The sequence below is a fragment of the Ochotona curzoniae genome, unplaced genomic scaffold, assembly GCF_017591425.1.
Source record: "Ochotona curzoniae isolate NIBS_2020 unplaced genomic scaffold, NIBS_Ocur_1.0 contig_3255, whole genome shotgun sequence".
NCBI classification, from domain to species: Eukaryota; Metazoa; Chordata; class Mammalia; order Lagomorpha; family Ochotonidae; genus Ochotona; species Ochotona curzoniae.
This window is the reverse complement of record NW_024465777.1, coordinates 2,750,592-2,777,809: the sequence shown is the minus strand read 5'-3', so window position 1 is coordinate 2,777,809 and position 27,218 is coordinate 2,750,592. Positions and strand designations below refer to the sequence as shown.

Below are 27,218 nucleotides of genomic sequence, written 5' to 3'. Positions count from 1 at the left end.
CCACCCCTTCCTCCCTCCCAGCCCTGGGAATCCAGAGCCAGTGTGTGCTGTGTCCCAAAGCCGGAGTGTCCTTCTCCCAGCAACCTGCCCCACCCACCCCCCATCCAAAACATTCTTTATCCTGGGGCTCTTTGCAAGCAGCTCACACTGCAAGCGGCAAACACACACTTAACCCCCTTGTGGTGGATCCAAAGCCTTTGATGGATGGCTCAGGTACATCTTTATAACTTAGGACTCGGGAAGAGTCTCATAAAAGCCCTAGTCCCAAGACGCCGTGCCCTCCCACAGCATGCGTGCAGCCTGACCTCAGTCATTTGCCAGCCCCACCCAGGCAGGGAGAGGGAGGTGGCAGCCCCAGATTGTGAGGTGAGGGGGTCCCCAGATCTCCACTGCACCCCCTCTGGGTTAGGGCTGGGAGCCTTGAAGCTAAATGAGACACATGACACCATCCTAATGGCAGGAAAAGAGGACAGATGGAGGGCTAGGGAACTGAGTGTACATGGTCCCTCATCACACCTACAGCCCCCTACAGTGCTGGAGGGATGGCTGGTTCTGTGAAATGAACCGGGGTTGGATTCCCTGCTCCTTTCTCTGCCGATCCTGGCTCCTTCTGAGTACATGGGCTGGCCTGTGTTATGCTGTCACAGGCAATGAACTGCCTCTTAGGCTTGGGAGGGTGACCTCATGCCACAGTCAGCTTGTTCCAGCTGCAGGAGCCCAGCCTTTGTTCACCCAGGCGCGGTCACACGCGCATCATACTGCTGGGGCTGCTTTGAAGGGGAAGCCACAAGCCAGAACAAGGGGAAGGCAGCCTGCAGTTACGAGGAGGAGCTTCTGTGTCACACATGCTGAACCCGTGCTTCTGTGCAGACTGGAGGGGGGGAGAAAGGAGGCCATGGCACCCCTTTCCTGTGGGTGCCTTTGTTCTAATGCCAAGCATCCATGCTGCTGGCCCAGCCACGTGCCCTGAGATTTACAATGGCTGTCCAGGCATCTTATCCCCATGCCTTGGGGTGACTGTGATGGGAAGGGGCCCTCAAAGCTCTCTTACTCCTGGGGGGGCCACAGGGCAGCATATTCAGGGGCCATGATAGGAGCACCTGCTGTGTGGGGAGTGTGGGGACACTGGCTGCCTCGCCTTTCCATGGGTCATCCTGAGGAGGAATTGATGGCTCTCAGTGCCGTGACCCACCTGGACACTGAGGCCGAGGCACAGGCAGACCAGTGAACGGTATGACTGGGATTGAGAGCCAGGCCTGTGTGGCTCCTGAACTCAGTCCCCTGAGCCAAAGGGCCCTCTCCAGCCTGTGGAGCACCCAAGACTTGGATTCCAGGGCTGATGTCCCCACAAACTTGTTCTGTGACTTTGGTTGAGCTCCTTTCCCATTGCCCATCTGTAGCAAACTAAAGAGGTTGGCTAGCACATCTCTGGATCCTATCTGACACACACACTCCAACGTGTTGGCCACGGCGAGCAGGTCTTGCCAGTCAGGAGCCAGCAGTCCCTGCTGCTTGTGGCCAGGCAGGTTTCAAGAGGGGAGCGAGGCGCCCAGGGCTGCTAACTGAAGCCCAGAATGAATGACAGATTCCATTTAGCTTTCACTGGATCTTCTGACACCAGAGGTAAAAGACTGACTCTCCTGTCAACACTGGCAGTGTGAGTGATGAGTGTCAGACAGGGCTCTCCCGATGTCCAGCCAAGTACATTCTCCCTCCTGTAGCCTTCCTTTCAGAAAGATATTTATTGAGGTTCTATGAGCCAATATTGGTGTCACCTCTAAAGATCTGCCAGGAATGACAAACTCACAGAATGTGGGCTGCGCTTCCCTGGTCACGGCAGACATCATAAATGCATTATGAAGTTCTTCAGTTGCTATATGAGACTCTTACTTGTGTGGCAGAGATCCAATTAGGCATGGCCATTCGATAAGAATAAGCACATGAGAACGGTGCTGCCAGCTATTCTAAGTAGGTCAATGCCAGCAGCTAGCCATGCATACTGAATCCTGTGCTCCAGGCCCCATTTGAGTGTCATGTTTTAGGGGCACCATCTTGTTTAACCCTGACTATAAGCCTACAAAGGAGGCTAGTCCAGTCTAGCGGGGTGCAGGCTCTGCCTCAGTGTCCTGGTGCGAAGTTCAGCCCTCTTGCAGACCATTGGTGTTTGGCCAGCTGTCGAAGGCCTTGGCTCTGTCCGGAAGTTGACGTATTTCTGCTTTGTCTCTTCTGAAGGAAAAATCCCACACTGACCTTTTCTGCCCCGCCTTTGCCTCTGCCGCCCAAGCCACCGCTGCCAGGCCCTGGGCAATACGAGATCGTGGACTATGCCGGGCCCCCCAAGTACTTCATCTCCAGCGCGTCGTTCGTGTCCAACACCAGCAGGTGGACGGCTGCACCGGCCCAGGCGGGCCTGCCCGGGCCAGGTCAGAGGATCCTTTTCAATAACTGTCCTGTGGCCTTGTTTGTCATTCCTGGGCCACCAAATACCAACTGTTTAATAGGCTGTTTGCCAAAGAGGTCACAGGGGTGAGAGTAGATTTAAAACAGTCAGCAGCTCATTCCGGCAGAGGATAAAGCAATTTTGGCTTTTAAGGTGAAGGGTTCCTGGCTTACAGTCCAGGCCGGGCACTTGGGGTGGAGGACTGTGTGGGTCTCAGAGGCCCAGAGACTGCCCAGGGGTGACCACTGCCTCTGTCATCACAGGCAGGTATGGAGCAGACAATGTCACTTTCTGGGGAAGGATGTCACATTGTCGAAAGCTCTTATTCTAAAAGATCCTTGAACCACTGCATGGTGTGGACAAGCTGCCTCACAGCCTGGGAAGGCCACAGCTTCACAGTGCCTTGGTGGCAGGGGCTGCATCCAGGCCTGTGTCCCCTGTGTACCTTGTTTGTGTGTGTCTTAGCAGCAGGGGCTTTTTTGTGAGGTGCTGTTTTGCTTTGTTTCATTTTGTTAAATTTGTTTATTATTACTGGAATGTCGGATTTATAGAATGAAGGAGAGACAGAGAGGAAGATCTTTCATCCACTGGTTTACTCCCTAAGTGACCACAGCAGCCAGAGCTGAGCTGATCCGAAGCTAGGAACCAGGAGCTTCTTTTGGGTCTCCCATGTGGGTGCAGGGTTCCAAAGCTTTGGGCCATCCTCAACTGCCATCCCAGGCCACAAACAGGGAGCTGGATGGGAAGTAGATCAGCTGGGACTTGAACTGGCACCCATATGGGATCCTGGGTGTGAAAGGTGAGGACTTTAGCCACTAGACCACCACGTCGAGTCCCCCACACTTTTTTTTTTTTAAAGATTTACTATTTATTTGAAAGATAGACTTTTATAGAGAGAGGAGAGATGGAAACACACATGTCTTCTACCTTTTGATTCATTCCCCAAATGACCATGGTGGCCAAAGATGGGCCAGAACAAAACCAGAAGCCTGGTGCCTCCTCTGGGTCTCCCCTGTGGGTGCCTAGGACCTAGAATTGGGCCATCCTTTGCTGATAAGCCAACTTTTTTAAACCACATGATCCCACCCTGTTTTACGGTTAAGTCCAGGAGTGTCACCTGTGATATTTGGGCTATCCGTGGAACTCCCTCCCAACTTATTTGCCACTCACTACAGAGCCCCTTCGCCATGGCAGAGCTGGTGGACTTAAGGGCAAAGCTGAGAGTGGCTATGTGGTGCCTTGGGCCTGTCTGTGAGCTGGGACCATGCTCCCACTATGGAAATGAAGATGGCCTGGCATGGGCGGGCTGGGTGGAGGTCATCTTCACCAATTGTAGCCTGGCAGGGGAGAAGATGATCAGGAAGTCAGGTGAAACAGCTGGGACGAAGTCTTTCCTGCTGCCTTGAGCTTACACACGTAGAGATGAGCAAACCCACAAGATGGCAGAAGTTTGACCTTGGAGGTCAGCCCTTGGCTCTGCCTGTGAGAACTCCTTGTGGTCCTGCGATGTTCCCGCCAGTGGTGGGCTCCTGCAGGCCTGGAGACAAGCGGGGATCTCTGACCTTATTTAGCCCCATCCTCCAGGAGTTCTGTCTGAGTGTAAGGCACTAACTCATAGGTACAAGGCAGTTTCTACAGTTGGAGTGGGCTACGCCAAGGTGGGCTTCCTGGGGGATTTCCAGATCCTGCACACGTTGCCTTTGCCAGCTTTCCCAGAGGCTCCCAAGGGGCTCCCCAGCAGCTTCCGAAGGGCATGCACCCTTGCTAACCATGCCAGGAAGACAGAGAAAGGGAGAGGGTTTCTGGTGACCCTGCCCTGTGTTTCCTAGGCCTGGTTGCTCATCTCCTAGAGAAACACATTAGGAGTCATCACAGCTTTCACTTTTCTGGAAATTTCTAAATTAAGAACTAAACTCCAGCAAATCAAACACCTTGCTTCTGTAAGAATATCGCTTGACTTGGTATTTTTTCCCCCCAATGTCATAGAAAATAGCTTTCTACCTGTTCTGTTAAAGAGATGAAAAAATAACTCAAGAAAGCCACGTGCCACCTGCCAGCTAAGAGACTATACCTCTGATTGGTGCCCCTCCCCCTGTCCAAGATGCCACCTTCCCAGTCTGACCCTGGCTCTCCCTCTCCTTACAGCTACTTACAGCCCGGAAGTCCCAGGGAAGCAATCCTTCCTCTACAATGAGGACAACAAGTGGATCCCAGCACTGTGATGATGCTGCCTGCGAGCTCAAGGAGGACCCCGGCCTTGGCCCACACCACGCAGCCCCCAGGACACTTATCTGGAGGGACTGTGTGACTGCTCGGTCACGGCAGCCCCAAGCAACAGTGGAGCTGCCGTCCTTGGCCTTGTCTTGAGCTGCTTCCTGCAAATCACACCCACACACCCACACACACATAGTGACTTCCTGAGCAAAAATGAGGAGTGGCCAGAGCTCCACCATGCACCTGCTGGCTTCTGGTCCAACTCCCCTCCATAGACTTCACAGCTCCTGGGTGCACACTTCAAGCAGGGGGACCGATGCACCGCACAGGCACCCAGCAGCCAACTCTGTACCTTGAAGTCTGATGCCCTGGCACTGGGCCCCACGGCATGGCATATTCTGTCACAATGGACAGTGGCGGCTAGGGCCCAGCTTGGTGGGCCTGGCCTCCTGGCCTTGGCCTCCATGACCTGGAAGGGCCAGAGGCTCCTGTGGCAAAGCTCAATGGTATTACTAGGGCCTCTGCACCCAGCTGGGCCTTCAATCTCACCTGCAGGTAGCACACTGAAGTGGTCACGTGACTTTTTTGCTCATTATCTGCCTCTAGAGGGATGGCCATGTCCATTTCATTGACTCTGCATTTGGCAGCAGGTGAAGACAGGACTCTGTTGGAGCCATAGCCCCTGGCTCCCACTGCCCGCAACCTGCCCATATCTGGGGCCTACATCCCCGCCCTGGTCCCTGCTCCAACGTCAGAGGAAGGCTTGCTGACCACATCTGATATACTTCTTTTAAGGGTCTCTCTGGCCAGCCATGTTTCTTCCCCTCAGCCAAAGGAAGAGACTCTCAAAGAATAAAGCTAAAATAGAATGGAGCATGCATCACCACCTTCCTGCACCAGGCGTGGTCCTTCTTTCCTGGGCACCACCTTCCTGCTGGGCACACGCCCCCTCCCTCCCCAGTCCCTGGTCCCTAGCAAGGTCAAGGCCCCTTATAGCCCCCTGCCTCTCCTGTGCTCCCTGAATGCTGCAGCCTGGGCCTTCCAGTCACTACTGCTGTCTGCCTCCCTCTCCTCCTCCTGGGGGGATGGTGCGGGAGGCAAAGGGGAGAAGGATGGAATAGCAGCCAATTAAATAGAATTCTCACTTTGCACAAAAGCTAGCCTGTTTGTGAACTTCAGATTCAGGAAAAAGCCCCATGGCTTTGGATTGATAAGGGAGGTGAGTGGTGAGGTGGGGCAGGTAGGGCAGGAACAGCGCACTTCCGACGGCTCAGGTCCTTCGCTGCTGCTCAAAGTGGGGAGCTGAGGGCTCTGAGGCCAAGGGGGGGTTGGGATGCCGGGAACTGAGGCTGTTGCTGGCTAAAGGATGTCCAGGAACACCCCAGCCAGCTTTTGCCAGACCTGCAGCTCTTGCAGTGAAGTCTAGAGAATCTCTTGATCTTAGATGTTGGTGACTTTGAAAGTTAATAGTGGCCTGAAGCGAAGGTGGGGACCCCGGGCCCACAGACTGTTCAAGGCTACAAAAAACTCCTGCTCTGGCTCTGTCAAGGTAACACAGGTGGGATTTGAAATTCAATACATCTATTGGCAGGCTAATTTCTTTTTAAGGTTTGTTATTGTTATTTGAAAGATTGAGTTACACAGAGAAGAGAAGAAAGATTTTCCATCCATTGGTTCACTCCCCAAATGTCCACAATGCCCAGAGCTGAGTCGATCTGAAACCAGGAGCTTCATGGGTGCAGGGTCCCAAAGCTTTGGGCCATCCTCTAGTGCTTTCCCAGGCCACAAGCAGGGAACTGGATGGTAAGTGGAGCAGCTGGGACATAAACTGGTGCCCATATGGGATGCCAACATTGCAGGTAGATGATTAGCTTGCTATGCCACGGTGCTGGCCCCCACGGCAGGCTAACTTTGATATTAATTTTGCATGGCCCACAGGATGGTGATCTATAAATTCAAGTCACCATTGGCAGAAGAAAAGATTCCCCACTCCTGGTCTTAAAAGACACCTCTGGGGGCCAGCCGCTGTCATTTTGGAAGGACCTTCAAAACTGACCCTTGGAGCTGTACCTTAAAAAAATATATATTTATTTTATTTTTATTGAAAAGTGAGATATACAGAGAGAAGGAGAGACAGAGAGGAAGAGCTTCCGTTCACTGGTTCACTCCCCAGGAAGATGCAAGGGCCAGAGCTGAGCCAATCAGAAGCCAGGAGCCTGGAGCTTCTTCTGAGTCTCCCACGCAGGTGCAGGGTCCCAAGGCTTTGAGCTGTCCTTGACTGCTTTCCCAGGCCACGGGAAGTGGAGCTGACAGGATTAGAACCAGAGCCCATATGGGATCCTAGCGCATGCAAGGTGAGGACTTTAGCCACTAGGCTACCACGCCGGGCCTGGAGCTGTATCTTTGATCCCAGTTTCAGCAATGGGTCCAGAATCTGAGACTTCAGTTTCTAAGTCTGCCTGACCTCAGCCTCTCTCAGTAGCTTTAGCAGACCCTAAGGGACCAAGGGGTCACTGCAGGCAAAGGTTGATGGGACTGCTCACAGACGCACGCCTTCCCCTTTGCTGACTGTACCAATCGGAAACTATCTCTCCAGGAGTCCCCTCTGGGGAGGGTTTGAGAGAGTGAAAATTATGGGGTGAAAAGGGGAGATGGCAGGACTGCCCTTTGCCAATCAGAATCCGGTCTGTGACCACAGCAGCTGGGTCCCAGCCTCAAGCTCAGCCAGTCAGACTCCAGCCTACCCAATAACTCCTAAGCTAGCCAAGGTTGCCTATGGCTCTGTCCATCCCAGGAAGGAGTTCTTAGAGTCTGACTGGACATGGGGGTCGCTGTAGGCATGCCCAGGTCCTAGCCGTCTAAATTCACATTTTATTGATCTGAAGCAGGTGCTGGGTGTCCGTATCTTTGTTAATTTTTTTTTTTTGTGTGTGTGTGTGTGTGTTGGTTATATGTTTGGCTAGGATCAGGATAGTGAATAAAACAGTTCCCAAATTTGAACCCTGAGTGAGTGTCTGGGAGATCTGAATGTGTGGACTCAGTAAGGCTGGGGCGAGGCTTGGGCTGCTGGTCCAGGAACAGCATGCACAGGTGATCTGAGCCTGGCAGCTCTTCAGCTGAGTTTCTCTCTGCTCATCTACTTGCTTGTCCTTGCTCCTGTCCTTCCTCCCTGCCTGTGGTCAGCACCCCCTCCTCCTGCTTTCCTCCTGAGGTGTAAGTTACCAGTCAAGTAAGTTATCTCCCCATGGGAGCTGATGTCCTCTCCACTGCCAGTTAGCAGTTGCCTTGTGAAGGTGACCAGCTGTCTGCAGAGTACCTGCCTTGGGAATACCAAAGCTCCTGGGTTTGCAACACTCCTGTGGACTTGAAGTGGCCTTCCTAGGCAGGACAGTCTCCTCTTTCTCTCTCTTTCTTTTTAAGATTTACTTTTATTTGAAAGACAGAGTTACACAGAGATAAGGAGAGAGAAAGATCTTCCATCTACTGGTTCATAACCAAATGGCTGTAACAACCAGAGCTGGGCTGATCCAAAGCCAGGAGTCAGGAGCATCTAGGTCTCCCTTGTGGGAGCAGGGGTCTCAGGACTTGAGCTCTTCCCCGCAGCCTTCCCAGGCCATAATCAGAGAGCTGAATCGGAAGTAGAACAGTCAGGACACAAACTGGTGCCCGTATGGGCTGCCGGTACCACAGACAGAGGCTTAGCCTGCTGTGCCAATATTCCAGCCTCAGCAGCTCAGACTTTCCACAGTACTCTAGCGGCTATGCTGGAGGCTGTGCGGGTGGCCAGGGCTCTGCACTGTGCTACTTCATCCTTGCACACATCCAGTCCATCAGACCCTGAGAAATTCCTGGGGCTCCAGGGCCTGCAAACCCGTGGCTTCCATAGAGCAGATGCCATCAGCCACGACTGCACAACTGGGGAACTGTAAAGAATACTGGTGGATGTCTGGGCCCCGCCCACAAGGGTAGATGTAGTGGGGAGCAGGGCTGGGGTGAACGTGGCCCCATTACACTCTTCTACCATGTGGGAGGAGAGGCCCCAGGCTCGGGCCTCCCAGCTGGCTCTGGTGGAGGAGCGTTATGTAGACACGCAGCATGGCACTGCTCTTTTGCATTCCTGATTGTTTAACCTTGACCTCCGCCTTGCTCTGGTCTCACCAACTGCACAACTCTGGTGCTCCATAGGGTTTCTCCAGCTGTGCAAGGCATGATGGGAACCCAAGGCAAAGCGGGACATCGGTGATACTGAAAAACAGATGTCCACGGTGGGATGTATTTTTGTGCCTTCAATTGAAAAGCCTATTGCATCGCCCCAGGCTCTTGTCCCTGAGTGCTCTGGGTAAACTTGGTTCTTATGCCTGCCGCCTCTGCTGCTGGGCCCTCACTCTGCCCAACTCCAGGCAAGGCTCAGGAATGAGGAGATAGACATGGTAGAGCTGTGAGGTTCTCTGAGGCATCTATAACTTTCACATCCTTCTGAAAAGTTCTACTCAGCTGCTCAAGGTACAGGAGAGGACCATGGCTGTGACAGAGTCAGGACACTTGGGGGCTGCCTGCTGCCATTCCCCACCCCAACATGGTTGGGGCCTGTGAGCCTCACCAGCAAACAGCCAGTGCAGACCATGCACTGCATTTGATCATGTGTGTAAGTAGGGAAGGAGGAGAGGACAAATAAAGGTCTTGGCTGCCAGAAGCATTTCTCAGTGTCTGTGGTCTAGACACCCACCATAGCTGGAGAAGTAGTCTTGGGATGCCAACAAGAGGCCACCGTTAACCAGTGGCCTTTGTGACTTAGCTCTAGCATCCAGCAGAGTTAGCCAGAAACTCAGGCCTCACAACCCTCACCCCTGGGCACTGGCCCCTGGCATAGCCTCGAGGTCTCCCTCAAGGTCATGCTGGACTCTCCCCAGGACTTCCAAGGTTATCATGGTCAGCCTTGTGGGGGCCATAGGACTGAGTCCTGGGTGTCAGAGTCTCGTCCTTTCTGGGTGTACACATTGGTTCCACCTGTGCCAAGATTCGCAGCTGCCTTTCAAGTCTGGGGCATGCCATGCCCAGGAAGGAGGTAAAGTGCAGAGACAAATGGGAGAGAGGCCTCACCTGCCTTAACCCTCACATCCTAGAGGACCCTTGCAAAAGAAACCAGTGCAGTGTTTGCAGTCATACATAGGTAGATTTTATTACTAAATACCCCGTGAGTATACAAAATACATAACTGAATAATAGCTAAAAAAAATAGTCCAAGAAATGTGAAATACACATTTTTTGAAATGATAAAAATGTATCCATGAAAAATATAAAATGTTACATATATATACAATATATATTTATATATAACATAAATGAAAATCGTAAATAAGAAATGTGTACAACAGTGACAAGGCAAGACAATAACTATGCAGTAGTCACTTTGTTCCAATCAGCTCTGGTATTTACATCTGGCATTGAGTAAGAAGGGGACTGTTTCCACAGGAACATCAAGAGGTTTCAAGTTCATCGACCAAAAGGTGAGAAATCTTTGGGCTGAAATTGACAGAAGAATCTAGAATAGGGGCTGGACCTAAATGGAGTCAGCTAATATGACACTGTAGGGAAGAGGGTGGGTGTCCTCTGTCCAAGTGGGCAAGGCAAGACTGATGCAGCAAAGCATCTCAGAAGGAAAAAAGAGTCTGTGGGACAGGTGGTGACTGAAATGGTGCCACCTTAGAGTGGGCAGGTGCTGGCAGGGTGTTCTGGAAGCGGATTCAAGCATGCCAAGGGGGGTTTGGATCAGAGGACTGCCAAAGCCTCTTCCCGGCTCAAGGACCCCTTCCATCACGAAAGGCATTCAAGTAACAGCACTGAGGCGCTTGGAGAGGTTGTGGTGTGTGGCGAGGGGGCCCCTGCCCAGCAGTTTCCTGGCCTGGAGCCCGCGCCGTTAGGCCCCAGGGATGGGCGACTCGGGCCTCACAGCTCCTTGAGGATGATCTGGATCTTGCCGTCCAGCTCCCCCATGTCCAGGAGGAAGGCAACGTGGTTGCTATAGTGCTGGATGATGTTGTTGTCCATGTTGACCAGGATTCTGCAAGAGAAGGAGAGACATGGTTGGAATATGGCATTCCCCACATCCCATCCCCTGGCTTTCAGACTCTGCCCGACAAAGCCAAGTGACTTGGCTAGGCGGATGCCCACAGCATTCCTGGAAACTCTCACGTTGTCCTGGCAAGGTGGGTACCCTGAAGCTTCCTCTCCCCAACTTGGTGGGAGTGAGGCTCAAACCAAGGCCTGCTGACTGCCAGGTCTACACCTGCTTCTAGCACTGCTCTCCCACTGCACATGGACACGTGGACCCTCCACAACACAGGTGGTGGGAGAGATGCAGGGTGCCTTAGTCACCTTCCCGAGGACTCCCAGAGTTCAAGTCCAGGGGGTGTGGCAGTTTGAGTTTAGCCGGAGGCTACCATGCGTCACTGGGTTCTGTCTCTTTGAGCCAGAGGCTGGTGTCACACGGCCCCCTCCCAGGAAGCTGAGATCTTGGGGTTGGACTGTGTGGATCCTATAAGTCTCAGGGGTTGGGCTCCCTGACTCTTCCCACCCTCCAGGCAGGAACTGAGGTCAAACAGAGAGGCTGAACCTCTTACAGGTGCCAGCTATAGTGCATGGCAGAGGGCGTCTCTCTGGAAACTGACTCCCTAATGAAGGGTCTGCCAAGATGTGAGCTGAGTGGATCATGCCCACTTTCTCCTGGCTCTACCCCATATGCCCTCTGAGCATGTGCAGAAGCTGGGCACCTCAGCCCACCTGCCCTCCTCATCCTACATCCCCGATCCCTGCATCTACCCCTCATCTAGCCACCTGTCCACCTACCCTTCATCCATCCATCCATCCCTTTAGTCCCCTGGCATTTGCTGAGGCCTCCCCACAGACCAGGCCTTGCTCTGAAACGGAGGGCAGTGTGGAGAGGCATGGGCTCCAGATGCTGCCCTCTGAGAATTCAGAATCCAGAGGGACAGGGGCTTGAGTCCTCATGGCCACAGATGGGGCAGCTGAGGCTCACAGAGGCCAAGTCACTGCCCCAAGGTCACACTGTGAGCAGATAGCAGAGCTGGGATTTGAACCCAATCTTTTGCCTCTTTTTCACTGGGTTGAGTTTTCAGGAGGCAATGGCACACACAGCCCTAGGAACACATGTTAGGAAGTGGCAGGGAGAAGGCAGGTGCACAATGCAGGGGATGCGTGGGCAAAATCTGCTTTCAGGAGGACCCCATGGGGGAGAGGGTGGGGAGCCCGCAGCCTGTGTCCATTGGTCTGTGCCGATACCATCCAAGCGGCTGCTGCTTCCAAAAGGAAGCTCTAGGCTCACACTCTCTGCCAAGGTGTAATTATAGGGTCCCTTGTGCTCAGATCCTGTTTGCAGTTCCTGTCTTTCACAGAGAGAGCTTTGTCCAGGGGCTGGGGGCTGGGAACAGAGTAGGGGAAACCAGGGTTGAGTGGGGGGCTTGGGGAGGAGGGCACCATGAGGGCTGTTTCACTTGTCTCTTTCCTCCAGCGATGCTTACTGGGAGTTTCGGGGTGCTGCACACCAGGGAAGTGCCCTGCATGCAGCAACTTGAAGGCTGGCTCCCTCCCCTTTCTGTCAGGGCCTCCCAGCAGGCTGCGATCTCACACTGCACAGAAGGGATCCCAGCCAGGCCTGTAGGACCCTGCCCTGGAGGTCAGTGACAGCTGGGCCCCCAAGAGGCAGGGGCTTGCCAGGAAGCGCTGTCACCGCCTGTGGGCCTCTTGTCACTTCCCAGCTCCTAGCTGTCTTCTGCCCTGGGTCACGTTAAACCTCTGGCTGGCTGCCAGCAAAAACAATGTATTTGTTAATCTTTCCGGCACTCACCGGTGCTTGTAAGGCTGATGCTATCTGCTTTGTCCACAGCACTTTCGGGGAGGGGGGGCGGGGGTTGTGAAAATAAACCGAGCCACTCAGAGCTTTCCAGTTCCCACAGGAGGACCCCGAGAGAGGCAGCAGCAGGTGTACCTAGCCTCCCCCTCTTCTGAGAGGGTTTTTTTTTTGGAGATTATTCTCATCCAGACATTGCTGATGGCCCCGAGGCTGAGATTTGCATGGGGAGGGGTGCATGGTAGGTGGGGGCAGCAGGGGATGCTGGGATGTCCTCACAGCCATTGAGTGATGCTGTGTGACTCCCCGGCAGGCTGGCCGGAGCCTTAACCTGCGTGTTCCTTAGCGGTCAGAGGACGAAGCAGGGGGCGAGGCAAAGTGGCACACACTTTGGCCTGCAGAGATTCTTGTTGTTGCTGCCTCATGACCTTGTACACTCCCGTGATGTTTAAGGGCAGGGACTGCTGTCTGCATGGATGTTGTGGTTCATCCCTGGGAGCTGAATGTGGACTGTTGTTAAGGGAAAGCCTCTTGAGACAGCCACTGGGGCCGGGGGCATCTGCATGGGCCTTCCCTGCCTTCCTTCTGGAAGCCTTTGCAGGGGATGCCTACTTGCGTGGGGCTGGAATGGGGGCAGGGGCCCGGCCCTGAGTGGGAGAAGGGCTGGGCCTGTCTAGGCAGAACTCAGCCTGCATGGTTCACTGAGTGGATTCTGCTACCAGGAGTGCACAGGCCCCAGTTTGAAACCGAAACTTGATGGGGAAACACACAACCCCCTTCAGATCTGACACCAGCCACACTCATCCTGGCCTAGCTCATCTGTGAGTGGTCGTGCTGGACTTCCCAGTCAACATGTCTTTGTTCTACTGCTCCTGCTTTCTGAGTCTCATCCCTGAGCCTCAGTTTCCCTTCCTGTATGGTAAAAGGTAAGAGCATGGACCATGAAAATTAGATGGGATAAGCAGCCTAGTATTTGACACATAGTAGGTGGTCAAGTCAGCATAATCCAATGTCTTGGCAATCCTGTGGTGCTGGGACTTGAACCTGGGTATTCTGGTACAACCTTGTACATTCCACCCAAGGAGGCCGTGTATAAAGCACCTGCTGTCCTCTTCCTGCTCCCACCCTTCCTAATGGTGGCCTGTGACTGGCCTCTGCAGTTGGGGGGTGACCAGTGGCCTTGATCTGATTGGCGAGTCTGTACCCTAATGTCACATCCCCGCAGCCACTCCAGAAAGGCCACATTCAAGCTGTCCGCGGTGCAGAAAGCCAGCGTATAGGCGGCTGAGCCAGGCACTTACCCCCGCTTGCATTTCTTGTAGACTTTGTGAATGTTCTCTTCGGGGAACCCATACTTCTCAGAGATCTGGAAGAGGAAAATGGGGTGGGCGCGGGGGGTCACTGTCTATATTCCAGTCTGGCTTGGCATCCATGTTGTATTTCCTGATTGTAATAGGCAAGGGGACTTCAAAAAGTTCACCCCAACATTTCCTCCTCCTAGACAGGATTGTTCACCATCGACAGGTACATCGCTGAGCTTAGGGATGCTAAGGTGTGCAGTCAAGGCCCAAAAGCCATCTTAGCCAATGTCATCACATCCCAAGACTGCAGCTCGCAAGCTCGCAGAGTGACCCTCCGGTACCTGCACAGGCAGCTGCGGCCTGCCCCTCCCCAGAGCTCCCGCAGTCTGCTCTGAGGCAGACAGATGTGTCTGGACTCCAGGGCTGCCACCTGGAGTTAGGGAACTCTCAACAGGTCACCTAACTTTTTTTGGAGCCTTGGTTTCTTCGTTTGTAAACATAGGCATAGTAAAGGGGTGTGTACCCGGGGCACTAAGATAGTTATATAAGGGCTCCAGGCCAGGCCCGGGCAGTGGCCAGGGCTTGGAAAGCAAGGGGCTAGGCAGGACCAGCTCTGCCTTGAAGCTGCCGAGAACCTGAGCCTCTGGTTCAGGGAGAGTGTCCTCTCCGGGCATTCTAAAGAGGATCAGGTTCAGGTCCTCCGATGCCTGGACAGCAATCCCTCAGTCAGGAAAGTCCTTAGACATGTGGTTTCACAGTAGAGAGGCTGAAAACTACCAGTGAGCTCTCCAGTCAATCCAAGGAAGGACTGAGGGACCCTCCTGCCATCAGCTGAACAAACGGTAAAGATAATCCTGGGCAGGGGGGCTACCCAGGAAGGAAGTGTGCTCTCCAACCCCAAAAGTATTCAAGTCAAGAACAGTTGCAAATCGAGCCCAAGCCCCAAATTGGAAGCTGACCCCAGGAGCTCCAAGAATCTGTGTGTAACCTAAAGTGACATGAATGGCCCCTTGCTCGTCGAGCTCCCTGCAGCTGTTGGCAAATAGGGCTGGCTGGAAGTGACAAGGATAGTACAACAGAATGCTGGGATCCCGGGCTACCCTACCAGCCAAGCAAAGTCACCCTGCCAGGCACCTGCTGTTCAAATTCAGAGAATGGAGGCACAGTGCTCTACGAGCTAGCTGGAACCAGTGTGTGAGTCCTTCTGCCTCCCATGCCAGCATCTGGGAACTACACGGCTCTTCTGGGTGGTCCACACTGGTCGTAGTTCTGACCCCAGAGGGGCTGTGTTTATTCCACACAGCAGGGCTGTGAGCTGGCTGTGGGATTTGTGCAGGGCCAGGTTGCCCTCCCTCCCCACTCAAGGGCAGTTCAGGGACTAGGGGAGATCGCTCTACTCAGACACCACCTTTAGCCACCCCAGTTGGCTCCCCTAGCCAACCACATGCTGGAGAAATGGGCCCCTTGGGAAGAGAAAAAAAAAAAGTTTCTGGGCCTGGCCTTTTGGGTTTCATTCCCATTAAAACAGAAACAGGTCTGCAAAGCCAACAAAAGCCCTGGCCTGTCAGACAGCAGCCATCAGATTAGAGAGGATTTATGATGTGTGCGCCGCCCAGGGTGGAGCCGGGGCTCTGGCTGGGAGATAGCATCGCACAGGCTCAGCCCCCCTAGCAGGACCCAAAGCCACCCCCTAGATGGAGTGGAACACGTAGGCCTCAGAGAGCCCACGTTCTAGTACCTTCCCTCCCAGCTCCTTGCCGTGGGAAGTGAGACCATGTGGGGGCGAGCAGGGCCCAGGGGCCCAGCAGGGGTCTGGCCAGGGTGGGCAGGTGTCTCACCGCATTCCTCAGCCCCTTCAGGTCCGGGGTCTTCAACATGAGGGCATCAAACACCTCCTCTGTCTCTCTCCGCACGTACAACAGAACTGAAGAAAAAAGGCAACTTTCAGGGGTGCTGAGGTGGTGGGGCAAGGAATGGGCTCAGGACCATCTCGGGGGGGGGGGGGCTCAAGAAAAGGTATTTTCATGAGGGATTCATTTCTGCAAAGGGTCTGTAACCAAAGCCCTTCAGCCCTGGGGCAGCCGCTGCAGGCACCCCACCCTTACCCCAGGGCAAGGCCCGAACCCAGCTCCAGGAAGTCAAGCAGACCCTATGGCAGGCCACCAGGGCTGGCCCTGCCCGGCCGCTGTTAGCACCAGGACTGCGGCCTTGGGAAAGTCCCCTTGGCCAGAGGACCCACTACCTCGCTGCAGGTCCTCTTCCTTGGCTTGCTTGGAGGGCAGGGGCTCAAAGTCCTCTGGGAAAGGCGAACACGAACGTTTCAGCGGCAACCTGTGGGGACAGTGAGGGGCAACTCGTGAGGACCCTGGAGCAGCGAAGGCCAGATGAGGATGGGCACAAAGTGACATGACAACAGCTCGAGTCACTAGCTGGCCTGCAGCTGGGCTCCCTAGGCTCAAATCACAGCCCTGCCGCACACAGGCCATGTGACGTGGGGGGGAGTTGTCTGGCCTCAAGTGACTCTGTCTATAAAATGGGTGTGAAGACAGACTCACAGCAACACGACCTCAGAAAGAGGCCAAGCTCACGCGCTGTGGCTCCCACGCAGGGTGTGGCGTACAGCCGGGCCTCAGCAAGGGCAGACGGATCACCAGCACCATCGTTCAATGGGAAGAGAAGGATGGTGGGTTTGAAATCAGACAGAAGGTCCCAGTCCTGCCTTTGCTGCTTAATGGCTGTGCCACTGGGGACAAGTCGTGTCCTGTCTCTAAGCCTCAGTTTCCAAGTTGTGATTCTCCAGGGCTGCTGTGAGGTGACAGGTGACATAATGTGTCATGAGCAAGCCCTTTGAAGGGAGCACCTGCTTCCAGGGAAGACACTGGGAGCAAGAACAAAAGAAGCCACACCGCACTTCCTGCTTACAGGCCCCTGCACAGGCCCTTCCCCAACCCCAGATCTGCCCACCCCTGCCAGGCTAGCCTCACAGCCTCTGATGGACTTGGAGGCTGAGGCTCAGAGAGGATGTGGCTGACCCCCCAGGAGCCTCCTAGTGGGGAGAAGGGAGGGCCCAAGACTCCACAGCATAGCTGGCCTCCTGCCCCCCAAATCTGCACGCCCGGCTCCCAGGCGCTTTCTGTCTTCTTTTACAAGCAGGTGTCTCGCCAGAGGTTTGCCTACTTTTCACATAAAACAAACCCATAAAAGTCCTGTGCAGCTTGGGGTGTGGGAGAAGGAGCACGTCTCGAGCTTGGGGGCTGGAGAGGCATCTCCTGGCTGTTTCCTCCAGCCCCGGGCCCCAAAATTGAGGAAAGCAGAAGGAAAGGGAGGCCCGGGCGGTGGGAGGGATGTAGGGGTGCTGGGCTGTTTCTCTCCCTACCTGTTGGAGCCGCTGTGTCCTGCTGAGGGGACCGCCTGCAATAGAGAGAGACACCACGTCTATCAGGGGCTGGAGACTTTGGGGAGGAACCTTCTTTGGGGGGCAAGGGAAAGAAGCTGTTTAAGGTTTTTCCAGCTCAGCCCGCTCAGACCAGTCCCCTAAAGAAGCTGGGATCCTGTGTTGAAAGGAATCGTTCAGCCCACGGCCAACAAGACAGGACGCTCAATGAACACACAGGAGATGCTGGAGTGTCCCGACTGCTGGGCACTGCCCCTGGCCCTGCAGCTGGCAGGGGACAGGTGCCCTTTAGAGCATGACTGCATGCTTGACAGCCTTGTGTTGGGCACAGTCATCACCAAGGGCCCAGTGAGGGCAGGGAGCCACCCCTGGTGACACACTTGGAGCGAGACGACTGTGGCCTCCCCACTTCTAGGCTCCCAGGTGCAGCTTGGTCCCTTCCTCTTCTGCCTCCATCTAGTTGCCATGTAGCTGTCAACCTGGCCACGGTGCCTTAACCCTGCTCTATCCCCTGTTCTAAATCAATGCACTAAGTACATCTCCAACCCAGGCCATGTCTGTTGCTGTGGCTAGTGCCACAGAGCCCTCAGTGGCAGGACACAGCCTATGGACCACAGAGGCAAATGGGACACAAGTTCTGGAGTATGGCCTCTGCCACTGCCTTGTGTGACCCTGTCTGGAAAGGAGATAACACAATGTCTCCCTCTATGGATGGACTTGGAGGAGTGAGATGATGGCACTCAGGGCTCCTGGCCTAGCAGGTGCTCAATGATCACCTGTTCACTGTGAGAGGCTCAGAAAGAGTGGGTGTTGTGGCACAGTGGGTTAAGCTACTGTTTGAGGACCAGCATCCATGTAAGCCCTGCCACTCTGCCCTCAACCAGCTCCCTGTTAATGTACCTGAGAAGGCAGCAGGGGATGGCCCAAGTGCTTGGGCAACTGTCACCCATGTGGGAGACCCAGACAGAGTTCCCGGCTCCTGGCTTTAGCCTGGCCCAACTCTGGCTGTTGGGACCACGTGGGGAGTAAATCAGAGGATGGAAGATTGCTGCCTCTCACCACTTTTCTCTCTGTCTTAAGTACAGAGGGTGAACGAGAGGAATGAGACAGCTGGCAGTGAAAGCGGGGATGCTGGCACCAGGGGCTGGGTGCGGATCTCAGCTCTGTGACACCCTGACTCCGGGGCCTCTCTGAGCTCAGTGCTTCCATCTGTGGGCTGGGGCTGCTGTGATGGTTCAAGCGGCATGAAAGGCTGAGGGCAGCGAGTGTGGCTGTGACCATTCCTACACCCCCACCTGCTTCCAGCAGCTGCCTTCAGATGTGCGGCTCAGGAGTCTGAAGCCCCGGTGCCTGCCCCAAGCACGGGCACTGCCATAGTTGTTCAGTCTACCCCCTCATCTATACTCTGGGGACAGACCAGCTGGCAGAAGTCATGTGACCATGGAGATGATACATCATGGTGTGCTGATTCAGGCTCTTAGAAGGGCTCCCAAACACCTGAAGTGAGCTGCCGTTGGTGGTTGGGAGACTGTCCCCACGGCTCTGTGCCAGAGCAGGCCACATAGGGCCCCGCCCAGCCCCGGGCCCTCACCCCTCCAGCACGCTGCAGGCCACATAGGGTCCCACCCAGCCCCGGGCCCTTACCCCTCCAGCACGCTGCAGGCCGCAGAAATGCACGTTGGGGATGAACAGCACCGGCGGGGTCTCCAGGTCAGTCTCCGGCCGCAGATAGGTGGTCTCGTTGCCCCTGAAGCCAGACAGCAGGCAGCTTTTGATGCCTGCTGGGAAGAAGGGGGCCATGTGTCCTGAGGCCCCTCCACTGAGGCCCTCCAGCAGCCCCTCAGCCCAGCCAGTGCCTCCTCCAGACCCCCCACTGACCACTGTTGTTGGAGTCGGGGCACTTGATCTTCCTCCGGAACTGCTTCCGCTCATCATCCCGCATCTTTCTCTCAGCTCCCTGGGATAGGGAATGGGGTAGGGGGGACAGGGAAGGGGTCACCCTGGGCCTCCAGAGGGGGAGGCTACACTCATGGCTGCTGCTCTGCATCTGTAAGCCAGGCCAGAGCTCCCAGAGCAAAACCAGGGAGCAGGAAGGCAGCAGCCCAGGCTGGGGTCAGCACAAGCACAGGGAGCTTCAGGAAGCGACAGGGGGTAGAGACAGGCAAAACGGAGAAGCTTCGGAGAGCAGGAAACAAAGCGAGCACACCCAGCACGGCTGGCAGGAGGCCAAGTCAGCATCTGGCCACTTTCCCTCCCGAGGCCAGCGGAGGGGCTGCCCAGCCCAGCCACCTTGTCACAGAAGATCTTGATCTGGCAGACAGCGCGGTGCACCAGGCGCTCAGAGCCAGGGCCACAGTCATAGGTGTCGATCTGCAAGTTCAAGGGGACGCCCTTCACCCCCTTTTGTGAGGAGAAATCTGTGCTCAGACAGTTGACGCCGATAAACACCTGCGAAGGGAGAGCAGCTGCGTGGATGGGCTGCCCAGCCCACCGGCCCTGTCTAGCCAGCCAATCCTGCCATAGGGCTGGTGAGCACTCAGAATCCTCATGGGCAAATAGCTTGGACCCCTTCAAGAGATGGGAAAATTGAGGCCCAGTGGGCGGAGGCCTGGGCAGGACACTAGATCCCTCTCCGTGTCAGATCCTCATTCTCCTGCAGCTCAGAGGCGGAAAGGGACCAAGTTCCCCTGCGTGTAGCTCAGTGCGACCAGGACCCTGCAGGCCCAGGGACACAAAGGATGGAGGACAGGATGCCCTCCACCTGCCCCCACCCTTCCAGCCAGAGACTCTTTGCTCTCAGACCCGCAGTGAAATGCACTTCCAGCTCACACCCAGAGGCTCAGCAGGGTGGCAAAGATTGAGCCTGGCCATGGGGCCATGGGGCCACAGGGCCATGAGGAGGAGGCTGGACTCTACTGTGTGGCTTTGGATAAGTCCTGAAACCCCGTGAGCCTCGATTTCCCTCTCTGTAAAATGGACATCACGCAGTTCCTCTCGTGGCTGTGAGTGTGTGCAGAGTGTGGGTGTACCTAGCATGTGGCTAGTTTGGATCAGTTATGACTACAGGGAAGGAGATGGCAGGGTGCCTCACCCCCCAGGCCCCTCTGATGCCAGCAGGGGTCAGCCTCAGCTGGGCAAGCCCTGGACAGGGTCTCCTGCCTGCCGGACCTTACCCCAGGCTGGCTCCTGTTCTTTGGGGTTTTTCCCTCAAGGAATGGCTCAGATCTGAATGGCAGAGAGAGGGGATGGGCTGTTTGGGCAGACCCCCTTCCTTCCCAGCTGGGGGACTTAGCACCCCTACCCCAGCACATGCCGGACATACCTCCCCCACTGCCTGCTCAGCCCCAGCGCGGCACCCCCCACCTGGTACCTGAGACAGCCTGCGCCTGGGGGCTTAAGAAGCTGAGTGAGAAAATCCCCACCGAAACCCCCTCTCCGTTCCCACGAAACTTTGCCCGCCTCTCTCTGGGGCCTGAGGCCCCGCTCCTCCTCCAGGCCTTGGCAGCTATTTGAATAGTGCTAACCCCGGGCTGTTGCAGTTCCTGTGTGTTTTTCTAGCTCCTGCACCTCCAGGCAGGCAGCAGGCAGACAGGCTGGGGTGTGCTCAAGGATCGGCCTCCTACCTGCTGACACTGTGGTCTTAAGCATTCCATTCCCCAAAGGAACAGAACCTAGCCCTGGTAGACAGGTCCAAGGTCAGCCCGTCCCCAACCTCCACACCAGAGTCCTTCCATGGTGCCAGTTCTCCAATCAGCAAGCAGAGAGGCCCACAAGCCCATACAAGGTCACGGCTGGCCTCAGGCATGGAGGCTGCAAGAGCCTTAACTGCCCACAGGAAGTTAACTGCCCTCAGTGGCTCTTAGGCTTCTTTGCCAGGCCAGGGCCTATTCTAGAAGATCCTGGAACTTTCCCTACCACATTAGCAGGCAAATTTCTGCTCTCATTTCTCAGGCTCGGAGAAGTGAGCTCACTGGGATTGGAATCCTCAGATAGAAACTCCACAGCATCTCTCCTGCCGCCCTCTGCCTTGGCTGGGAAACCAGAGGGCGCAAGTGCCATCAACAGCTTGCTAAGTGACCTGCACGAGGCTCGGTGTGCCTATCCGCTACATGGACAGACTGCAGTGACCACAGTGGCCATCACTGAAGTACCTGCCAGGCCTATGTCTAGCCTTCTGCCTGTCATGTCTGTGCCTGAGGCTCTGATCACTCTATTTGCTGGGCTAGAAGTGAGAGGCTCGGTGCCGACCTGGATCCATCACTGAATCCTGACCTGACCCTCGCCCTAACAATGCTCTCCTCAGAACAAAGACCATGATCCTAGGGGCAGGTAAACCTTCTCCCAGGCTGGTGCCTCCCACTAGCCCAGCCCCATCCCTGCCCCGTGGCCCCAGCACTGACCTTGGCCTCCTCGTTGACGTTCCACACAAAGGAGAGTGCGTTGTAGGCCACCTCCTCGATCTGCTGCACGGTGTTGAAGTTCTCTTTGCAATCAGCTGGAAGCACAGGGCATCAGGCAGGGCAAGGATTTAGGAACCAGCCTCTCTTAGGGCGAACACAGGTCCTGCCCACCGATCCCTCGCTACCAAGACCCTCGCCTTAATCCAGGAGGAAAACAGCTAGTGTGCCCAGGATCTCAACAAGGAGAGCAGATCCAACCTGGAGGGAGCCCATGCGGGAAGGAGGGACAGATTTGCCTAAAGAGCTGGAGGGGGGACCCCCACTCTGCCAGCCAGGCCAGGGCCTCTCTGTGCTCCTTGGGGATTGTAAGGCAGTGCTGGTGGTGGTGGCAGGGCTGACACTGGGAGCAGCAGGTGAATCCCACATGAGCACCAGTTCAAGTCCTAGCTGCTCTACTTCCTGTTCAGTCCCCTGTTAATATGAATGACAGGGCCCGGCGCGGTGGCGCAAGTGGTTAAGGTCCTCGCCTTGCACGCCCGGGATCCCATATGGGCGCCGGTTCTAATCTCGGCAGCCCCGCTTCCCTTCCAGCTCCCTGCCTGTGGCCTGGGAAAGCAGTCCAGGACGGCCCAAGACTTTGGGACCCTGCACCCGCGTGGGAGACCCGGAAGAGGCTCCTGGCTTCGGATGAGCATAGCATCGGCCGTTGCGCTCACTTGGGGAGTGAAACATCGGATGGAAGATCTTCCTCTCTGTCTCTCCTCTCTATATATCCGCCTTTCCAATAAAAAAATAATAAAAATTTAAAAAATTAAAAAAAAAAAAATGAATGACAGCCCAAGTACTTAGGCCTCTGCCATTCATCCATGTGGGAGACCAAGGCTGAAGTTCATGTCTTCTTGACTTCATCTTGGTCCAGCCCTGGCCCTTTATCCATTTAGGGAATGAATCAACAGATGAAAGAGCTCTCTCTGTCTCTGTCTGTCCCCTTTTCTCTGTAACTGTCTTCCAAACAAATAATAATAATAAAAAAAATTGATAGCATGAAGAGTGGTGCATAAACTCCTTCCTACAGTGTGATGCTGCATATGGGGGCAGAAACAGGGAGCAAGAACAGAACTGGTAGTCCTAGCCAGGCCAGTGGCTGGAACCCTAACAGTGTTTATTCTCACAGCCACACTAAATGGATACAGAGGGAAAATAGGGCCCGGAGAAGCCTGGCTGCCTGTTCAAGGTCACATGGCTAATAAAAGGCAGAACAAAGATGGCAGCTCAGGTCTGTCTGGCTCCTAAGCTCATGCCCCTAACCACTCTGCTAGCCAGCCTCTCAGGTGAGTAACTGAATTATTTCCTGTGTCCTGTTCTCCGGTGGGCCTGGCTCCAGAGTGGACATCAGCTCAAGATGCAGGTGGGGAGCAGACCCTGTTTGCTCTGATGTCTGTCCAAACTGAGGCCGGTAAGGGGAGCTGGCATAAGGCACAGAGCCAGGAAGAAGGGACGGCTGGAGAGTGGGCTGTGCCTCAGAGCCCAGATAGGGACAAGGAAGTTCATATGGGAGGGGCTTCTCATCTGTCCACTACCTACTAATAGTCAGAAGATGTCAGCTCTCAGCACAGGACTGCCCTCATGTAAGCTTCCCTACGACCTGCACCTTCATCTCATGCACCTGATCCCACACCAGATGATCCTGCTCGGATAGACCCCGCTCATTCCTGATCAAGGTGGAAACTGGCCACGGTGTTCCTGTGTCTCTGCCATCAATTGATTACCATTGTCTGAGCTGGAGACAGGCACGTGGGTGTGGGGAGGAAGCCCAGGCCGGGGGCAGGCACTCACCCACATCGATGACCCGCTGCTTGGCAGTCGGCTGCCGTGAATGCCAGTGCTTCCAGAACCGTAGCTGCTCCACGGGTACCTTCTCATTGTCAAAGACCACCATCACCACACTCTGTAAGCAAGAGGGGCGCCATCAGTCCTGCCCTGGGGGAGGCCAGGCAGCCCCCAGCTCACACTGCCCCTTGCTCGGTTTTCCCCACCTCATGTCCAAAAGTCACTCTGGAGTCCCCAGCAGGCCCAGGCGGCAGGTATGTCTTGCCTACTCCATGCCTTCCCACATTGCCCCAGGACCAACACTTCCCTACAATGCCCCAAGTTCAACATCTTCTCACAGTGCCCCAGGACCAACGCACCTTGACTTTGTTGGAGGACAAGGCCAGGCCTTTGCCTCCTGCTGGGGTACGCAGGGTGACCGGGTAGAACTGGCCCTTGTTGAGGTAGGCCATGGGCGACTCTCCTGACTTGATGTGGATGGCTTTAGGGGAGCCCAGGGTGTACTCAAAGTCACTGAGGGGAAGCAGGAGAGCATGGTGAGGCAGTGGGCCTGGGCCTCTGTTGAGGCCCTACTCTGGGAGCCTCCGCATGGGGCTGTTTAATGGCTTTGTTGAGCCCCAGTCTTGCTGGGTAATGAGGGTCTGGTGAGAGTCAGACACCCCTGCGGGAGGGCAAAGTCCTGGCACAGACCGAAGGCCAACCAGCATGGAGACTGTGACAGGAAGTAGCCCCAGTCGGCAAACAGAAAGCTCACTCCCTCCTTTTACCATCTTCACTCCATCTCCATCCTGTGCTTATGGATAGCATGTGTGTGCATGTGTGTGTGTGTGGCGGGAGGGGCACGGGCGCTTTGCCTGCAAATCCCTGCCCACTGCCAGCTGACCAGGGTCCAGAGAAGCTGAGTTACCTCTTGAGGCTAGGATAGTCCTCGGGACACGATGGTTCTGGGGACGTTTTCAGGATATCTGGGAAGAGCAGTGACTGCAGAGAAACACAATCCCCAAGGAATAAGTGACCCCATTTCAGGCTACACGGCTTTTAGCTTAGAGCCGCGCATACAGCTGTGCAGATTATACATACACAACTCAACACTGCGCATGGCAGCCTTGCCCCAGCACAGGCACTGCTGCCAGGTTCTGACTTCCCCACGCCTTCCATCCTTCTGGATGAATGCATGCACAAATCTGGGGATGCCAGGAGGGGCACAAGGTGGGCTCTCACCTCCTGTGGGTCCTCCTTGAAGGTGCTGTCTGGCTGCCAGCGCTGTGTGGGTGGTACCCCGTGAATGCTTTCAAATAGGGAGTTGAGGGAGCCGTTATCATACATATCACTTGTGGGCAGCAGGTAGCTATCCACAGAGCCGGCTTCCAGCTTGCTGGGGCCTGGGGGTAGGGCAGCAGCCTTGCCCGGGCTGGGCACGGCCCCCTCCAAGCTCATCAGGTTATTCTTCTTGAGCAGATCAGGGTATTCCGGCGTCCCTGGCACATTCTCTGACAGGAACTTCATAAGGTGCGTGGGGCTTTCGAGGGGCGCGAGCTCCGTCTCGTACTCCATGCTGTGGTAGTACCTGAAGGAGAGGGAGGTGTTGAGAGGACTCTTGGGGCTGGACAGTAGGTGACCAGCACACTGACTTTCCCAAGGGAACATTTAGGTCCTTCTCACATACATGAAGCAAGACCCTGTGACAGCCCAGTGTGTCACAGAGGTGCATAAGAGGCGGGTGGCAAGGGCGATCATTGAGGCACAGGGGATCAAGCCCCTGCTTGCAACACCAGCATCTCACAGCAGACGGGCTGTCCAAGGGGTTCCACTTCTGGTCTAGCTCCCTGCTCATACCCCTGAGGAAGCAGCAAAGGATGGCCCAAAGGCTTGGGCCCCTGTGCCCAGGTAGGAGTTCGGTGGAAGCTCTTGGCTTCAGCTCAGCTCAGCTCCAGCCCCTGGGCCACTTGGGGAGTGAATCAGTGGACAGAAGATTTTTCTGTCTCTCCCTTTCTCTGTCACTCTGTCTTTCAAATTTTTCAAATCTTTTTATTTTATTTATTTGTTTATTTTTTATTGGAAAGACAGATATACAGAGAAGAGGAGATATGGAAAGATTATCCATCTGTTGGTTCACTCCCTAAGAGGCTGTAATGGCTGCAGCTGAGCCAATCTGAAGCCAGGAACCAGGAGTTTCTTTTGGGTCTCCCATAGAGGCACGGATCCCAAGGCTTTGGGCCATCCTATACAAGCAGAGAGCTGGGTGAGAAATGAAGCAGCTGGGACACTGGCACCCATATGGGATCCCAGAGGATACAAGGTGAAGACTTGGCCACTAGGCTATCATGCTGAGCCCAAATTCTTCAAAATTTAAAAAGAAGGAATTGGAACCAGGCTCAGGGTAGAGGGTTATTTATTTAAAAATTGGAGAAGTTGAATCACTCCTTTTGTCACCAGATTAAGGGTTCCCCACTTCCCAACAAGTGTGCTGAGTCTTCCTGGGGATGGGGGTGTGTGGCATGAGTGCACTGCACACAAGTTTAAAAGATCTGAAAGGGTACGCCCCAAACTGTTCAGGAGGAGATTACAGGAAACTCTTTATTTGTACTCTGTGTATGTCCTTTTTTTTTTAAAGATTTATTTTTATTTGAAAGGCAGATATACAGAGAGGAGAGACAGAGAGGAAGATCTTCCGTCCGATGTTTCACTCCCCAAGTGAGCACAACGGCCGGTGCTATGCTGATCCGAAGCCAGGAGCCTCTTCCGGGTCTCCCACGCGGGTGCAGGTTCCCAAAGCTTTGGGCCGTCCTCGACTGCTTTCCCACAGGCCACAGGCAGGAAGCTATATGGGAAGTGGAGCTGCCAGGGTCAGAACTGGCACCCATATGGGATCCTGTCGCGTTCAAGGTGTCATTTTTGAGAGATCACCTGACTGGTAGGGAAGGAGGAGGAGGTGCAAGGTGCATCCGGTGCCCACGGAGCCATGAGCGTGTCCTAGACTACTTTGGGAAAATAATAGGACATGGGTGACCTGAGGCATCAGTGCCAGGCAGAGGCCCAAGGAACAGGGGGAGAAATGCCAGGAACCCTGTGTGTTGTGTCCACCCCCATCCCTGCCTCCAGTGGCCACAGGGAGGGGGACTAAGCAGCCTGGACAGACACACCACCTTGGGGCTTTTCCGCTAATAGCTTTGAAGCTGTTTACATTACAGCCAGCCCATGTGGCCTGCAGGCTTCTGAAGCATATGGTCATCTGTGTGTATGTGTACAAGTGTGCAAACACCTGTGTGTGTACACATATGCACCCAAGCATGTAGATAGTTGAGAATATGTGTGTGCAAAAGTATATGTAAGCATGTGTACAGTTGTAAATGTGTGCAAGTGTGTGTGAGCATGTGTGTGCATACACCAGGGCATACATGCCCACCAACATATGTGTGTGTTTAAACAGTTTTGTAATGACTTCCTAGGGCCCTGGCTCTTCTGCCTTCACCAGCCCCTTCAAAAGTATTCAAGGGCCCAGCACAATAGTGTAGCAGCTAAAGTCCTTGCCTTGCATGTGCCAGGATCCTATATGGGTGTCAGTTCTAATCCTGGCAGCCCAGCTTCCCATCCAGCTTCCTGCTTGTGGCCTGGGAAAGCAGCCAAGGATGGCACAAAGCCTTGCGACCATGCACCCGTGTGGGAGACCTGGAAGAAGCTCTGAGCTCCTGGCTTCAGATTGGCTCAGCTCTGGCCATTGTGGCCACTTGGGGAGTGAGCCATTGGAAGAAGATCTTCCTCTGTTTCTCCT

General features: G+C 54.8%; 2 protein-coding genes across 3 annotated transcripts in view; one reads left to right on the top strand and one right to left on the bottom strand.

Annotated features, from left to right (window-relative positions):
* The window catches only part of STPG1 (sperm tail PG-rich repeat containing 1), a 43,824-nt gene extending 37,961 nt beyond the window's left edge, over positions 1-5,863 (top strand). Inside the window, exons 7-8 of the mRNA XM_040979559.1 lie at positions 2,233-2,423; positions 4,586-5,863. Coding sequence (XP_040835493.1) covers positions 2,233-2,423; positions 4,586-4,662 — 268 coding nt within the window. The 3' untranslated portion in view covers positions 4,663-5,863. The remainder of the gene's footprint in view (positions 1-2,232; positions 2,424-4,585) is intronic.
* A 4,686-nt stretch (positions 5,864-10,549) lies between these two features.
* The window catches only part of GRHL3 (grainyhead like transcription factor 3), a 31,794-nt gene continuing 15,125 nt past the window's right edge, over positions 10,550-27,218 (bottom strand). Inside the window, exons 4-16 of one of the 2 annotated variants that reach the window (XM_040979751.1) lie at positions 24,668-25,013; positions 24,354-24,427; positions 23,806-23,959; positions 23,453-23,564; positions 21,617-21,711; positions 19,506-19,664; positions 19,095-19,173; positions 18,861-18,994; positions 17,199-17,233; positions 16,065-16,153; positions 15,661-15,746; positions 13,823-13,887; positions 10,550-10,715 (exon numbers count right to left, since the gene is read on the bottom strand). In XM_040979751.1, the coding sequence (XP_040835685.1) occupies positions 10,601-10,715; positions 13,823-13,887; positions 15,661-15,746; positions 16,065-16,153; positions 17,199-17,233; positions 18,861-18,994; positions 19,095-19,173; positions 19,506-19,664; positions 21,617-21,711; positions 23,453-23,564; positions 23,806-23,959; positions 24,354-24,427; positions 24,668-25,013 (1,543 nt within the window). In that variant the 3' untranslated portion in view covers positions 10,550-10,600. Of the gene's footprint in view, positions 10,716-13,822; positions 13,888-15,660; positions 15,747-16,064; positions 16,154-17,198; positions 17,234-18,860; positions 18,998-19,094; positions 19,174-19,505; positions 19,665-21,616; positions 21,712-23,452; positions 23,565-23,805; positions 23,960-24,353; positions 24,428-24,667; positions 25,014-27,218 lie in introns of both variants that reach the window. The other variant, XM_040979753.1, reaches the window with a different exon arrangement.